General features: G+C 39.3%; 1 protein-coding gene across 5 annotated transcripts in view; it reads right to left on the reverse strand.

Annotated features, from left to right (window-relative positions):
• Positions 1-13,166, reverse strand: part of MTR (5-methyltetrahydrofolate-homocysteine methyltransferase) — a 53,390-nt gene that overhangs the window by 18,633 nt on the left and 21,591 nt on the right. For 4 of the 5 annotated variants that reach the window (XR_012586136.1, XR_012586135.1, XR_012586137.1 and 1 more), the window contains exons 13-21: positions 12,252-12,364; positions 10,474-10,614; positions 9,186-9,371; positions 8,428-8,607; positions 7,334-7,450; positions 7,090-7,230; positions 3,863-3,952; positions 3,116-3,268; positions 2,441-2,548 (exon numbers count right to left, since the gene is read on the reverse strand). Coding sequence is in view for 2 of the 5 variants with exons in the window: in XM_074580029.1 (XP_074436130.1) it covers positions 2,441-2,548; positions 3,116-3,268; positions 3,863-3,952; positions 7,090-7,230; positions 7,334-7,450; positions 8,428-8,607; positions 9,186-9,371; positions 10,474-10,614; positions 12,252-12,364 (1,229 nt within the window). In the remaining 3 variants the exon portion in view is untranslated. The remainder of the gene's footprint in view (positions 1-2,440; positions 2,549-3,115; positions 3,269-3,862; positions 3,953-7,089; positions 7,231-7,333; positions 7,451-8,427; positions 8,608-9,185; positions 9,372-10,473; positions 10,615-12,251; positions 12,365-13,166) is intronic. The other variant, XM_074580030.1, reaches the window with a different exon arrangement.

Genomic DNA, 13,166 nt, shown 5'->3' on the forward strand with positions numbered 1-13,166 from the left:
CCATCTCAGTACATCAATAAAAAAATTTGCAGCTGAAAATATACTGCTGGAATGCAAGATAAAACTGGGGAAAGAGATTAATCAAGGACTGGGGGAATAACAGAAAGTGCTGCCCACGTGTATCATACCTAGTAACTACTGATGATTTAACTAGTGACTGATATCCAAGAAAAAAAAAAAAAAAAAAAAAAAAAAGGGATTTGCACATGAGAAGAAGGAAACCGTGTGCTGGGCAGCAAACAACATGGGCCAGAGCACACACTACTTAAAAATAAACCCCACTTAGGGTACACTGTGATTTCAATTGTCTCAAGCAAGGAGGTCCTCAAGTTCTGGGCATGCATCCAAAGGGCTTTGTATTTTTTTAATCTTGATAGAGATCCACAGCCACAGCTATCTATCCTCAAACATAAATATCAATGCTTTGCATTTCCTGGCGGTCTGTGACTAAAACTGTCCTGGAGGTTACAGTAGCCTGGGTAACATCAGACGCATCAGTTACCACAGCCTGCAAATCTTTTTCCTTCAAGTCAACATCTAACTTTGGAGATAAATGCAGCTATTCTTTTTCCTCTCTCACCAATTCTCTATACAGCGACAACATTTTTTTGAAGAGGAAGGCACTACATCCCTTGCCCAGCAGAAGATAGAGGAAGCAGGAGGACAGAAGCCCTACTTTTTCCCTCCTGCACTCCTCTGCCACGCAGAATATCTCACAATCTCTTCAGACTGCTTGCTGTATTTTTAAGAACCTCTCAATTCCATTTCACTTCTTTTTAGCCAGAGAATTAAGTAACAGAGATCCTAAGTGCCACAGTAGATCCTAATCCAGTGCCCATGGAAGCAATGGGGTAGTGATTTTCACTGACTTCAAATAGCATCAGAACAAACCAGGAGGTGCCAAATACTGGCACTGTCATCTGAATTAAAATAAAAAAAGAACAGCATGAGCAGGAGATAGATGACACATAGAAAGGTGACTCATGACAGCCAGAGAACAAATCCGCTTGAGATACTGGAGAGAAGACACCTTTTTCACATTCAGAAAGAGCACGGGAAAAAAGACTAGGCATTCTCCTTCTTCCATTAAGATCAGTCAGGTTTGATTATCAGGTCATTTTTCTTTCTAAAACATTTGCTGTATTCATTACATTTAAGATGGACAATCATACAACAGATCCACAGCAAATGGAAAGATACAGTGTAAGAAGATTCCAAGGGAAGAACTAGGAACCATTCAAAAATCCACAGAACAGAAACCAAAGGAAATATACAAATATCACAGTTTAGAGAAATTCTGCTATTCATCCTTTTTGCATGTGTGTTAAATACCAGATTCTGATAATACCTATTGTCTCTGAGAACTCATGAAGACAAGGTAAGGTTCCACAGGACTAATGAAAAGTAAATGCATATCAAACCTAAATTTGATAATCAAAGACAAGAGAAGAAGAAAAATATTTAACCAAAACTGTAAGCACCTATCACATTATAAATATAGTAGGAAACAGGACACATGAGTACTTAAAACGGGATTTTGTCTGAACTCTCTTTTCTATTGAATAGAATCTTGTCAGCATGGAGGAACAAGAGACAACCTATATATTCATTTTCCAATGCTCTTATCACATATTCCATCAACCAAATTTGGAAGAAATTAATTCAAGTATATGCACAGGTAGGTGATAAAACTATTCTCAGGCCAACTGTTAGCGATGAAACAGTAAATGCTATAAAGGAAAGACCCACAAGGACCTGAAAACCATTGGATATTTTCAATCATATATATATTTTTTAGATTATATAAGAAGTAGTCTTCAGAAACTGGTGGAAAAAACACACATATGAAAAGACAACTATATTCAGATCCTGTTTTCATAAACACTTGTCCCCTGCAACTTGGTCATGGCTACACATGCAATGAGCATATTATTCTATTACAACGAGAGGTCTTGAAGTCACGATCTGTGAACAAAAAGGATGGAAGAATTTGGTTCGTTTAGCTGGGAGAATGGTCAGGGGTGGAGGCTAGGGAAGAGCGGAATAAAGAGAAACATGGTAAAAGGCTTTGAATGTGCAAAAGGGAGTTCATAGCCCAGGAAGGGCAGAAGCAGTAGAAGCAAATGGCAAAATTTGCTATAAAGTTAGAAGTGCCATAAATAAATAACACTAGAATTAAATATATAAAGGGCCTAACAAAGGCTTATGGCATTCTTCAGGAAACTTGTGAAAACAGCTTAGGCACACACCAAGCAGAGTTCCACAAGATCTGCACTTTATGAATTTCCGACCTACTTCAAATTATGCCAAGATTTTCAGTTTCCATATGACTGCATCAGCTCTCCAGCATGAAAGCTGAATAAACGTCATCAGCAAAAAATAATTTCCATTTTTGTCATGGCAAGCTACAAAAGATTTACAGCACAAAGGACTGTCTTGCCTCTTCCTCTACGCTGCCTCGTTCAGCTCTCCTTTCTTCTCTTTCTTTTTCCATATAGGGAATAAGGTGCCCAACTGCTTTCTTCATAACTCGAGCAGATTTTATCACCTGCATAGATAAACAGAGGGCGGGAAAATAAACAATAAAGATCAGGTATAGGAATAGCCTCACGTTTCTCATAGCTTTCTTTCATACCCATTCAAACACCAAAAAAAACATTTCACCTGCAAACCCAGACTCCAGCTTTGCAGAGCATTCTGCGGTAGCAGGCTGTTGGCCCTACTGGACTAAGGGCGTACACACAACACTTGCTTTCACAGCGCAACCTCTCCGACCACTCACAACAGAACTGGAAGCTACAAACAGGTCCAGACTTGGACGGTGCTAAACCCAGCAATCTTTGAATCTTTTTTTCTCTCTTTCATGGGTCTAGACTTAAAACTGCGTTTCAAATAAAGCAAAAGCACTCAGTAAGAGAGGAAACAAACATAAAACTACATAAAGAAAGTCAAGTTCCAAAGTAAAGGAAAAACAGGACTGCTTCTTAGCATCGCCTGAATTTTCCCAATTCATGTGCTACACCTGAAAAAACAGCCAGCGTAGAATGTTTTGGCTACATTTTACAATGCTATTTTTTGCAGAATAGGAAAATATATGAAATCATGTTCTCTTTACCTGAGGCAGAAACATCTTTCCGGCACCAAAAAGCTCCCCAACAATTTTCATACCATTCATCAAAGGCCCTTCAATTACATTTAGAGGTCTAGGATATTTTCCCTGATTTAATCTTGCTTCTTCTGTATCTGCAGTAACATACTTCTCAATGCCCTGGGAAAAAATTGAGAAGCTTTTATCTTGCCAGAAATACAGCTTCTATTTAGTTGCCCTCTCCCCCACCCCCCCCAAAAATCACAATGAAAGTATAAACAGATACTTTAGATACTGCTAGTCTTTAAGAATACCTCAGATGTGTATTTAAAATAGGTTTTCTTAGGAAATAAAATACTGCATATAAAGTTATTCAAAGCAAGAGTCATCCGTATTAAAAGGTTGGTTTGTTTTTCTTAACCATGTCACAAAAAACCCCAAACATTCAAAGATTGCTTCCTTAGCACAAGTGCCACTCAGTGCAGAACTTGTAACGAACCAAGCAAATTCCTGGAAATTAAAAGCAACATGTTACAAAGTAAAAGCAGTATGTTTCCACCAACACTAGCGGAATAAAATATTAAGGGTCAAAGACTTCAACTTGTGAAGTTTAAAGAAAATCACATTAATTAAATCTGTTATTCATTATTAGTTAATAGCTTTCAAAAGAATGGCAGTTGAAGAATTTTTAAAGCCAAAAGTGTCCCTTAAAGTCTGAGCTGAGATCATGTCTCTGAGAGCTGAAGGGCAGGACAATTTTCTGCACAGGTTCACCTTTATGAGGGCATATTCCAGCCTTTCCTCAACAGAGCCTTTCCGCCACTCATCAGTCTGTACAATTTTTTTTCCTCCTTGGGCATGATTCTGAAAAGGAAAAACATCCACAGGAGCTTGCAATCATAAAAAGTACAACTACGGACTTCACTTTTAGAAAAGTGAGGATAATCTCAAGAACTGACCCATAAAATAATTTTAGGTTATTCAAAAGGTTTTTTTATATACATGCAAATCATACTACAAATATCTGTGATGTACTTAAGACACTCAGGGGGCCTACATCCCGAAGAGCATATACCTCAATGAAAATGTAAACAAAATTAACAAAGAAAAAGTAAAAAAAAAAAGTAAAGGAAAAAAAAAGGGAGCTGTTTAAGAATTTTCATGCTCTTAAAAATGATGAAATGACTAATCCTAAGGGTTTTACTTCTGGGAATGTAATTTAAATCGATTTCTAGCCCACACACTACACCTCATTTTAAAATTCTAATTAATTTGGCACTAATTCAGTTTCTGCTGGAAGAGGTTATGTTATTCCATATCACAGATGTGTTTTCAATCAAGCGGCCTACAAAACTACCGTTTCTCATGCACATAGACTTGTCCCAAAGCCTCAGATATTCTCGTTGCCTCACACTCCCCTTTGCTGTGAATACAAAGGTCAAAAGGGCTTCACAATGCAAGAAAGGTCATAAGCACCAACCCCAGGAAGGCTCATGGAAGCGCATGCCATCCATTACATCAGCCACCACACTTGAGGCAAGTAATTTCTTTTCCTCCCTTGATTATTTGACATAATCCAACATTTTTCGGTCCTTGTGACCATTCTATACTTTTGAGCACTCATCAGCAAGTTTTTAAAGACAGAGCCATGGGAAAAGTCATGGAAACAAGATCTCACTCATGGGAACAGAAATCAGAACAAGTTTTCATTCATGTTTATGTGAATGCTAGCTAACTTCACAGCTTCTCGTTGCCAAACCTTATTGCCCTCATACATCTAGTTTATAAAAAGGGAACGAAAGGAGGAGGAAAATGTTGCCCAGGGAGGTTGTAGAGTCTCCAGCCTTAGTTATATTAAAAACCCAACCGGACATGTCCCGCAGCAACTTGCTCTTGCTGACCCTGCTCTGAGCAGGGGGGTTCTACTAGATGACCTCCAGAGGTCCCTTCCCACCTCAACCCTTCTGTGATTCAACGAAAACGTACCAAATGCTCCTCAACCTCTGGCCAGACACTTTAGAAAGGGAACCATTCCAACCTAAAAATAACCCATGAAGCTGTAAGGGTGGGCATGCAGAGACCACAGTAGCAAGCACTACATGCAGATCTTTAAAAACAGGATACTTATACTGCATGCTGAGGATGAAAAAACCTGCCTTTGGAAGCACAACTTCCATTGCTGCAAACGGGACAAAGTTTCAGTTTAATAATGCCTGCAGCTATACGCTTTATGTAAAATCTTTTTTAATCTCCAACTTCGAATGAAGACTGATCTCCTAATTCTGCAAGGATTAAGTTCCTCATTTTTCCCCACAGGTCTAGCATTCAAGCAACTGGCAAGGTACATTACTATTACCTGAAGGAAGTAAGAGGAAACTTCACTGGTGCTGTATTAGAGGTGCTATACTTGCAAAATGGGACTGCACATTCTATGTTCTTTGTGCAGAATAAACGGCAGTAATTGGAAATAAAAAGAATATATGCACTTACTGACTGATGAGTACACTTTTGTGTTAAAAAAACGCAAACCTATAGACAAAAGAACTTAGAGCCATTCAATTCCACTATACCAGAGGAAGGTCTGAATAAGTATTTTGAAATATGCCTGAAACTCCCAAACCTTATGTAATAACCCTTCTCATTGGCCGTGACTATCTGTTTAGACTCTCACATTTGTCCAGAGCCAAGAAGAAACCCAAATCGGGATGCTCAGTAATATTTTTTAATAAATTTTAATAAAGCTTTTAAAGATATTTTGAATCAAGAGTGTGTCTCTTTTTTGCAACTGGGGGCTGTTTTACTCCCACAATAAAACTACCACCATGAATAACAGCAGAGATTCCAACAATGGCTTCCCAAACTTCTAGACCTAGAAGGAGTCGTCATCCACTTCCAGTTCTACTTTTCATGCTCTATTTAAATTCACATTCTGCCTTCTCCAGAAACACTGCTTAAGCAATCCCTTTCTAATTCTCCTTTTTTTTTTTTTTTTCCTTTCTCTTTATGCAACCCTGAATACCTTAATGGTAAAACTCTGCTTATACAGACAAGATCACTCCCAGGTGAATTGCATAGACACTAAGAGCACCATCTAAAACAGCTTAAGCACAAGGGATAGGCCGAGTCTTCTTGTATTGGTTTTCAACATGTTGCCATTGCTCCTAAAAAGCACACACCACCATAGGGCAAACTACAAAACCAAATGAAGCTGTGCACAGAAATAATACCTCCAGGAGCTACAAAACTGGCATGCAAACCTTTTTGCGCACTTAAATCTAAGAGCCACCTAACCTAGAGAGATATTTGCTGTGCATTCTGTTCAGAGCAGGATTTCACCAGCCATCTTAAGGCTGATAGACTGGACAACTTCAGGTGTGTAATCTTTGTCTTTTATCACTGCTGTCATTACAGCATCTCAAAACCACGAAATAGCTGATCCTCACTTTGACATGAGTTACACAAACTGCAAGTCTATGGCACAGCCAGGAATCACAAACAACTACTTCACCTTTTACATATACTCCAAGCAAACCATTATCACCAGAGAGACAGATTTACTCTTTGTCTCCCACAGCGTACTTGTTAATTAAGCTCCAGCACCAATATTTGCTTCAGCTGTGGGTTGGCTTTTTCCACTTTTTATCTAGTTTTTGGTTGCTTGTGAGGATTTTTTTGGTTGGGGGGAGTTTGGTTGCGATTTTTTGCTTCTTATTGGTTTAGGTTTGTTTGTTTGTAAAAAGAACCCTACACAGCTTGGTCTCCTGAAGCATATGAAGAACTCTGGTGCCGGATCTTTAAAGGCACCTATGAAACTGGAGAGGCTCAATCTATCACAGAGTTCACGTTTTATTCTCCATTAATAACTAAACCACTTATAGTACTGTTATGAACTTCTAACACCCACTGTTAGATTGACACATGCAGCGTATAGGCTGGACTACCTATCATCAGCAGGCAGGTGCTAAGCTAGCTACTACTAAAAGCTTAAAATTGGAAGTTACCTGAGCATAATGTAAAAGTTTCTCTGTCGCATCAGGATCTTTGTTCCAAATTAGATTCTCACACAGCTGTAGCAATTCCTTGTGGATATCATCGTACACTGGCAGATTCCCAGCATTCACAATTCCCATGTCCATGCCACACTGAAAAAAAAAAAATCATACAGAATCCCCCAACCAGGGCTGTCAGACATAGCACTGCACATCTGCCAAGTGCAAACCTATGGAAGCCAAAAGTACATTATACCTTAATCGCATGGTAAAGGAAGACCCCATGCATTGCTTCTCGAATGGCATCCATTCCTCGAAAGGAAAAAGACAGATTGGAAAGTCCTCCACTTATCCTGGCTCCCGGCAGTGTTTCCTATGGGAATTGCATGTAGATTTTTAGAAAAGTGCTTTCCAAAAAGGAAACCTAAGCAAAGCATTCAGTCATAAAACAGTTGGCCCCTGAGCTGCAGTACATTGGCTACACACCCTTTCTCCCTTCCCTGTTTCAGATCCTTCTAGTTACTCAAATTCATAAAAAGCAATTCAAATCCCTGTAGAAAAATACAGAAGTAAAAGGAGAGACCCAGCCTAGTTATGCTTAAGCAACTACCACAGTATCCATAGTCATAGGTGCTATTCTAGACATATCAGTCCTCCTACAGAAGCATTCCAGATTTTCCCCATGCAGACCTACTCATGGCTCTTCTATCCCCCACTCCTCTGGAAAAAGGAGCAGCCAACCTGCCTGCTTGCATGTCTCAGGAGCAGGCTGTAGCTGAGCAGCTAACCTCAAGGGCACAGCCTCCCTTCCAGAAGCCCTGGGGTGACAAAATAGCCTGTGGGGTGTTCAAGCCCCAGACTGACAGAGCATCTCCAGACCAATCAAATTGCCTTGTGAAACACAACAGTGCAGCCTCCTTAGCTATACGCAGGTGATGCTCTTCACTGATGTATTTCCTTACACACATTTGGTTAGGAAGTCAGGTTACTGCACAAATCCCTTCCACAGTAATGGAAATTGTATTAATTTAAAAAGGCAGCTTTCATGTACCTTCAAAGAGGTCCTTTTAGTTAGAACATGAGTGTGATCATTACCTCATTTAATTAATATATTTACAGTAGAGATAATGGATTGAAATGTATTTATAGAAGTATTTGAAGTTCTACTGGAAATACAGCAATATTGGCTGCACTTCAGAAGAACAGTCCCCCTTGCCAATTTAAAATGCATATCATTTTGCAGTAGTGTTTTGTTGTTGTTTGGGGGTGGGAGGTGATCTTCTGTTTTGTGGTGTTTTGGGTCTTTAATCTCAGCAAAATATTTCAAGTTAAAATAAGCTTACAACTCACTTTTATGGTTTTAGTAGCGTTGATAAAATTGATGGCATACAGGTTATGTTCTTCCATTCCAGTTCCTATGGTCAAAATATTAGGGTCAAATATTATATCATTTGGATTGAAGTGCACTTTTTCCACAAGGAGGTGATAAGCTCTGGAACAAATTGCAATCTTGGTTTCTGTTTCTGTTGCCTAGTGAAGAAAAAGAACTCTCACATGAAGCTTACAGGTAACAAAAAATAAACTCCACAGAAATCATTTACAGTTCCAGTAACGCAAGGCTAAAAATCTGAACATCACGACTATTAGAAGAGGATTATATATAAGAATTTTGTATTAAAAACATCACCACACTGGTACCTAGAATTCTGACTCAACTCATTAAAAACAATTTTGTTTCCCAACATTTCATCATCCTATGCAAAGTTTAATATGTGGTTTTTGACTTAAGTACATTAACTCAGAAAGATTCCACTCTCATTCAAAACTCAGTTTCTGAATTAAAAAGGCCTTCTATGAAGGCAGGAAGAGTTCAGCATGGCTGAATAGCAAGAGACATGCTCTTGTGCTAGACTTAGAGCAGTACTTGGATTTCTCACATTTGAGCAGCATAAGAAATGCTTACGTATCAGGGTCAAAACTATTGCTAAGACTATATAGACCTCTTTGAATCACCTGTGTCAATGAAACAAACCCACTTTGTCTTGCACAAGAGTAAGAAAGCCTTGCACTCCAAAAGAAAAATACCTCTCCTTTAAAGTGTCACTCACCTGCCCCATTTCATCAAAAGCCATGACAACCACAGCTGCTCCATACAACTTAATTTTCCTTGCTTTCTCCAAAAAGTCTTCCTCACCTTCCTTCAGACTGATGCTGTTTACAATGCATTTCCCTTGGCAACATTTTAAACCTGCTTCAATCACTGAAAAATTTGAGGAGTCAATGCATAATGGCACCTGTAAATAAAAGAGAAGTAAGCCAGGGGAATACATACAAGTTATAAATCAGAGTTCCGTATGCTGTTTGCCCATTTGGACATAAAAATGCACACAACATTAATCAGCATTTATGAAGAAGAAGTTTCCAGATGGTATTTGTAGATTCACTTTGCTTTAAATGCAAAACTCAGAGCAAATTTAACTCAAGAGCTTCTATGGCAACTCCATCACATATCATACAGAGACTTCTACTTCTCCCTGTATTGCTTTGTGTTTCTGAATTAGATGCTCATTTTTAGAGAACGCACATTGCAAAGAAGTATCTTTGAAAACCATGCTATATCCGTAGCAATTTCAAGTTTTGTGGAAAGCAATACTGTTATCCATTGTCAATATATACATTATGGCTCATAACTGCTGCAAGAGGAACTTGCATTCAGCTTTTCTAACCAATGGAAAGGACTGGCATATATTTAGCTGAAATCAGATAGAGAATGTTAAAACCTCTGTTTCCCCTGAAGGCCTTCCCTATTATCATAGAACGGTTTGGGTTGGAAGGGACCTTAAAGATCACCTAGTTCCAACCCCCCTGCCCTGGGCAGGGACACCTCCCACTAGACCAGGCTGCTCAAAGCCCCATCCAGCCCGGCCTTGAACACTTCCAGGGACGGAGCATCCACAACTTCTTTAAGCAACCTGTTCCAGTGTTCCACCACCCTCATAATGAAAAATTTCTTTCTTATATCTAATCTAAATCCACCCTCTTTCAGTTTAAAGCCATTAACCCTTGTCCTATCACTAAATGCCCTTGTAAAAAGTCCCCCACCAGCTTTCTTGCAGGCCCCCGTCAGGTACCAGAAGGCTGCTATAAGGTCTCCCTGGAGCCATCTCTTCTCCAGGCTGAACAACCCCAACTCTCTCAGCCTGTCTCCATAGAAGAGGTGCTCCAGCCCTCTGATCAGTACCTTTACAGTACCTCTTACTGTTGGGGGGACACCTACATCTGCCTATTAAGCACCTAAACCAGTTACTAAATAAATCAATACCAAAATTTTCTGAAAGGCAATTTCCAACTCAATATAATGTTATTTATTGTGCTTTGGAGTGACTCGATTACAACCTTTGCAATATCAGGTTCTGAAGAAATCAAGTTACAAAATCTGGTCATTGCAGCAGGGCCATCCAGCATCCCATCATCCATATTGATGTCAAGAACCTGGGCCCCCATCTCAACTTGCAATTTGGCTACACCCAGGGCTTCCTAAAGAAGGGAGTAAAAAGCCAAAACAATGGTCAGTAGGAAAAAAGCCTAGTCAGTCTCAGGATAACATTTCACTTCTCCAAAATAAGATGCAGACAAAAATTAAAAAAATTTATAAAGACATCCCATAAGAAAATAAGGAAACGGTCTGCAATGCACAACATACAAAAGTCGTTAATATGGCACAACTAGTAACTAATTTGTTCACAAAAACATGACAGCAGAGACCTAATGTGCAGGTAGTGTCATTGATTTTAGACAGCTGGTCATATGCTTAATTGAATGATTTAAGGTTTGCATGGTAACAAGGACTTCTGACTACACAAGGTTACAGGAAAAGTCTCTGTGATGCTATGAAATAAGGGTCTTGCATGACAAGCTCTGCTGTTTTATAACACAGAGTACTTAATTTTTGGAGGTTGTCTGACATTTTTTCCAGCTGCAGAATAATCATCACGGACTAAGAAGGATATAATAAAGCCTTCCCTCCAGCTCACATAATTATCTGAACACCCATGTCTTTTTGCTTTCTCTTTTTTATCACTCTGCAGACTGAGACAAAAAATAAAAAGGTTTTTAGTTGCTCACAGTCCCTAACAACCTGTGTTTAAAGCTCTCTTTATTTAATAGGTCTAACCTACTTCATGACTTTTAAGAGCTTAAGAGCCAGACTTCCTAAAAAACAAAGTAAAGATTTAGTTTTGATTGCATCAACTACAACAGTAGAGCATACTCTGGGGCAGAGTCTCAGCTCTCAAAAAATGTCACTTTACTATTTGTTTGAATGTTACAGTAACAATTTACACCAGAAAAGAATGAGCCCTCCAGCCTTTTCATTTCTGCTCTGCAGCTGTTTCAAGAAAGCAATTACCTCCTAAGTACCTTTTTGTGTAGCAACTCTCATACAGCATGCTAGAGTCAGTGATCAAAGTATATAAAGATTAGATACAACCATAATGCTGACCAGGACTGAAGAAGTGAGGGAAAAATTGAGGGCTGCACAGTGCCACGATCTATCCCAAGACAGATGTACCCCACAAGTTGGAAGGGGGGATTACATCCGCTTTCCTTCCTCCCTCCTCTGTAAATCCACCACTAGACACAGCACAGAAAAGGACATTTTCTAAACCATCATCAGCTGTGTAACTTAATTCAAAATGGAAAGTCATGTCTACTGCAATGCTTGTCAAAAAAAAACCAAAAAGCCCTTGTAAAACCCTTCTCACAAATTTATTAGGAGCCGGTAAGGACAGAAAGAAAGGACAGTCAGAAAGTAAATGCTCCTTGTTTTCTTAATCTTGTAAATGGTGTAGAATCATAGAATGGTTTAGGTTGGAAGGGACCTTAACGATCACCTAGTTCCCATGTCCCATGGGCAGGGACACCTCCCACTAGACCAGGTTTCTCAAAGCCCCATCCAGCCTGGCCCTGAATGGGGCATCCACAACTTCTCTGGGCAACCTGTTCCAGTGCCTCACCACCCTCATACTGAAAAATTTCTTCCTGATATCAAATCTAAATCTACCCTGTTGTAGAATAGTGCTTTGTGCCAGCAAAACAAACAACTAATAACACAATGCAATGGAACAATTAAAAATCAGAGCATCAGCTATAAAGATTATCGTTAAAATATATACTTCATAGTTGCCTGCCATGATGAGTTTAGCAAACTTCCGTGATCCTGCAACATTGCAGCGTTCACCAATATTAACGAAGTTGGTGTATGGCCCAATCCTGAATGGCTCCAGACCTTAAAAAGATTTTTTTGAACACATTTGTGAAAACTGAAAAGAAAAAACTGTGTAAGAAAGACAAAACCCTTTTTCTAAACTGTGAAATAGAGGTGTCTCTTTCTTTAAGAACAGTGAATTCTCACATCAGTATGTGCACAATTTAATAAGCAACTAGCAAAGAAATGCAATGAAACAACTTCCAACACATAGGCCAAAGGTTTCTATCCTTCCTCAATGACAGTTAATAATTTACCTGACCCACAAAAAACCCCAGCCAATATTTCCAATATAAAATGACGTGAAGCTCCAATTCTTTGTGCATCTACGTGTATGCACATACACACATGCACATACACACCTTCTCTCAACTTCCAATTGTGTTATCTCATGACCCTACCACCACCAGAGAAGCAGCCACTGAACTGACTGACAAACAAGGACAGCTCTTAACCACCTGTCCAAGTTCAGAGAAACAAGCCAAGTGAGACCTTTGGGTAGCAGGCAACTCAGAGGCAAACAAACCTGACAGCAGAACAGAGTAAGGTAATCCATGAAAACACAGGCCAACCATGATTTATTTAATTTATGCTAAATTGATTTGACTTTGAGATTAAAATACCAGACCAAAAAGAAGGTACTGTTTCACTTGGATGCATGGCCCAAAGGCTTAAAAGAAGGCCTTGCTGAGGAACACAGAGATCTAGACTTTGGTAAAACAAAAGACAATCTAGACCTGGACGTATTGCTGGAACACTATCCCAGTATGACTCGATGGACATGTGAGGTGACACAGGGCAGCTCTCTTACAGCAGGTGAAAC

The sequence above is a fragment of the Larus michahellis genome, chromosome 3 (genome assembly GCF_964199755.1).
Source record: "Larus michahellis chromosome 3, bLarMic1.1, whole genome shotgun sequence".
Taxonomy (NCBI): domain Eukaryota; kingdom Metazoa; phylum Chordata; class Aves; order Charadriiformes; family Laridae; genus Larus; species Larus michahellis.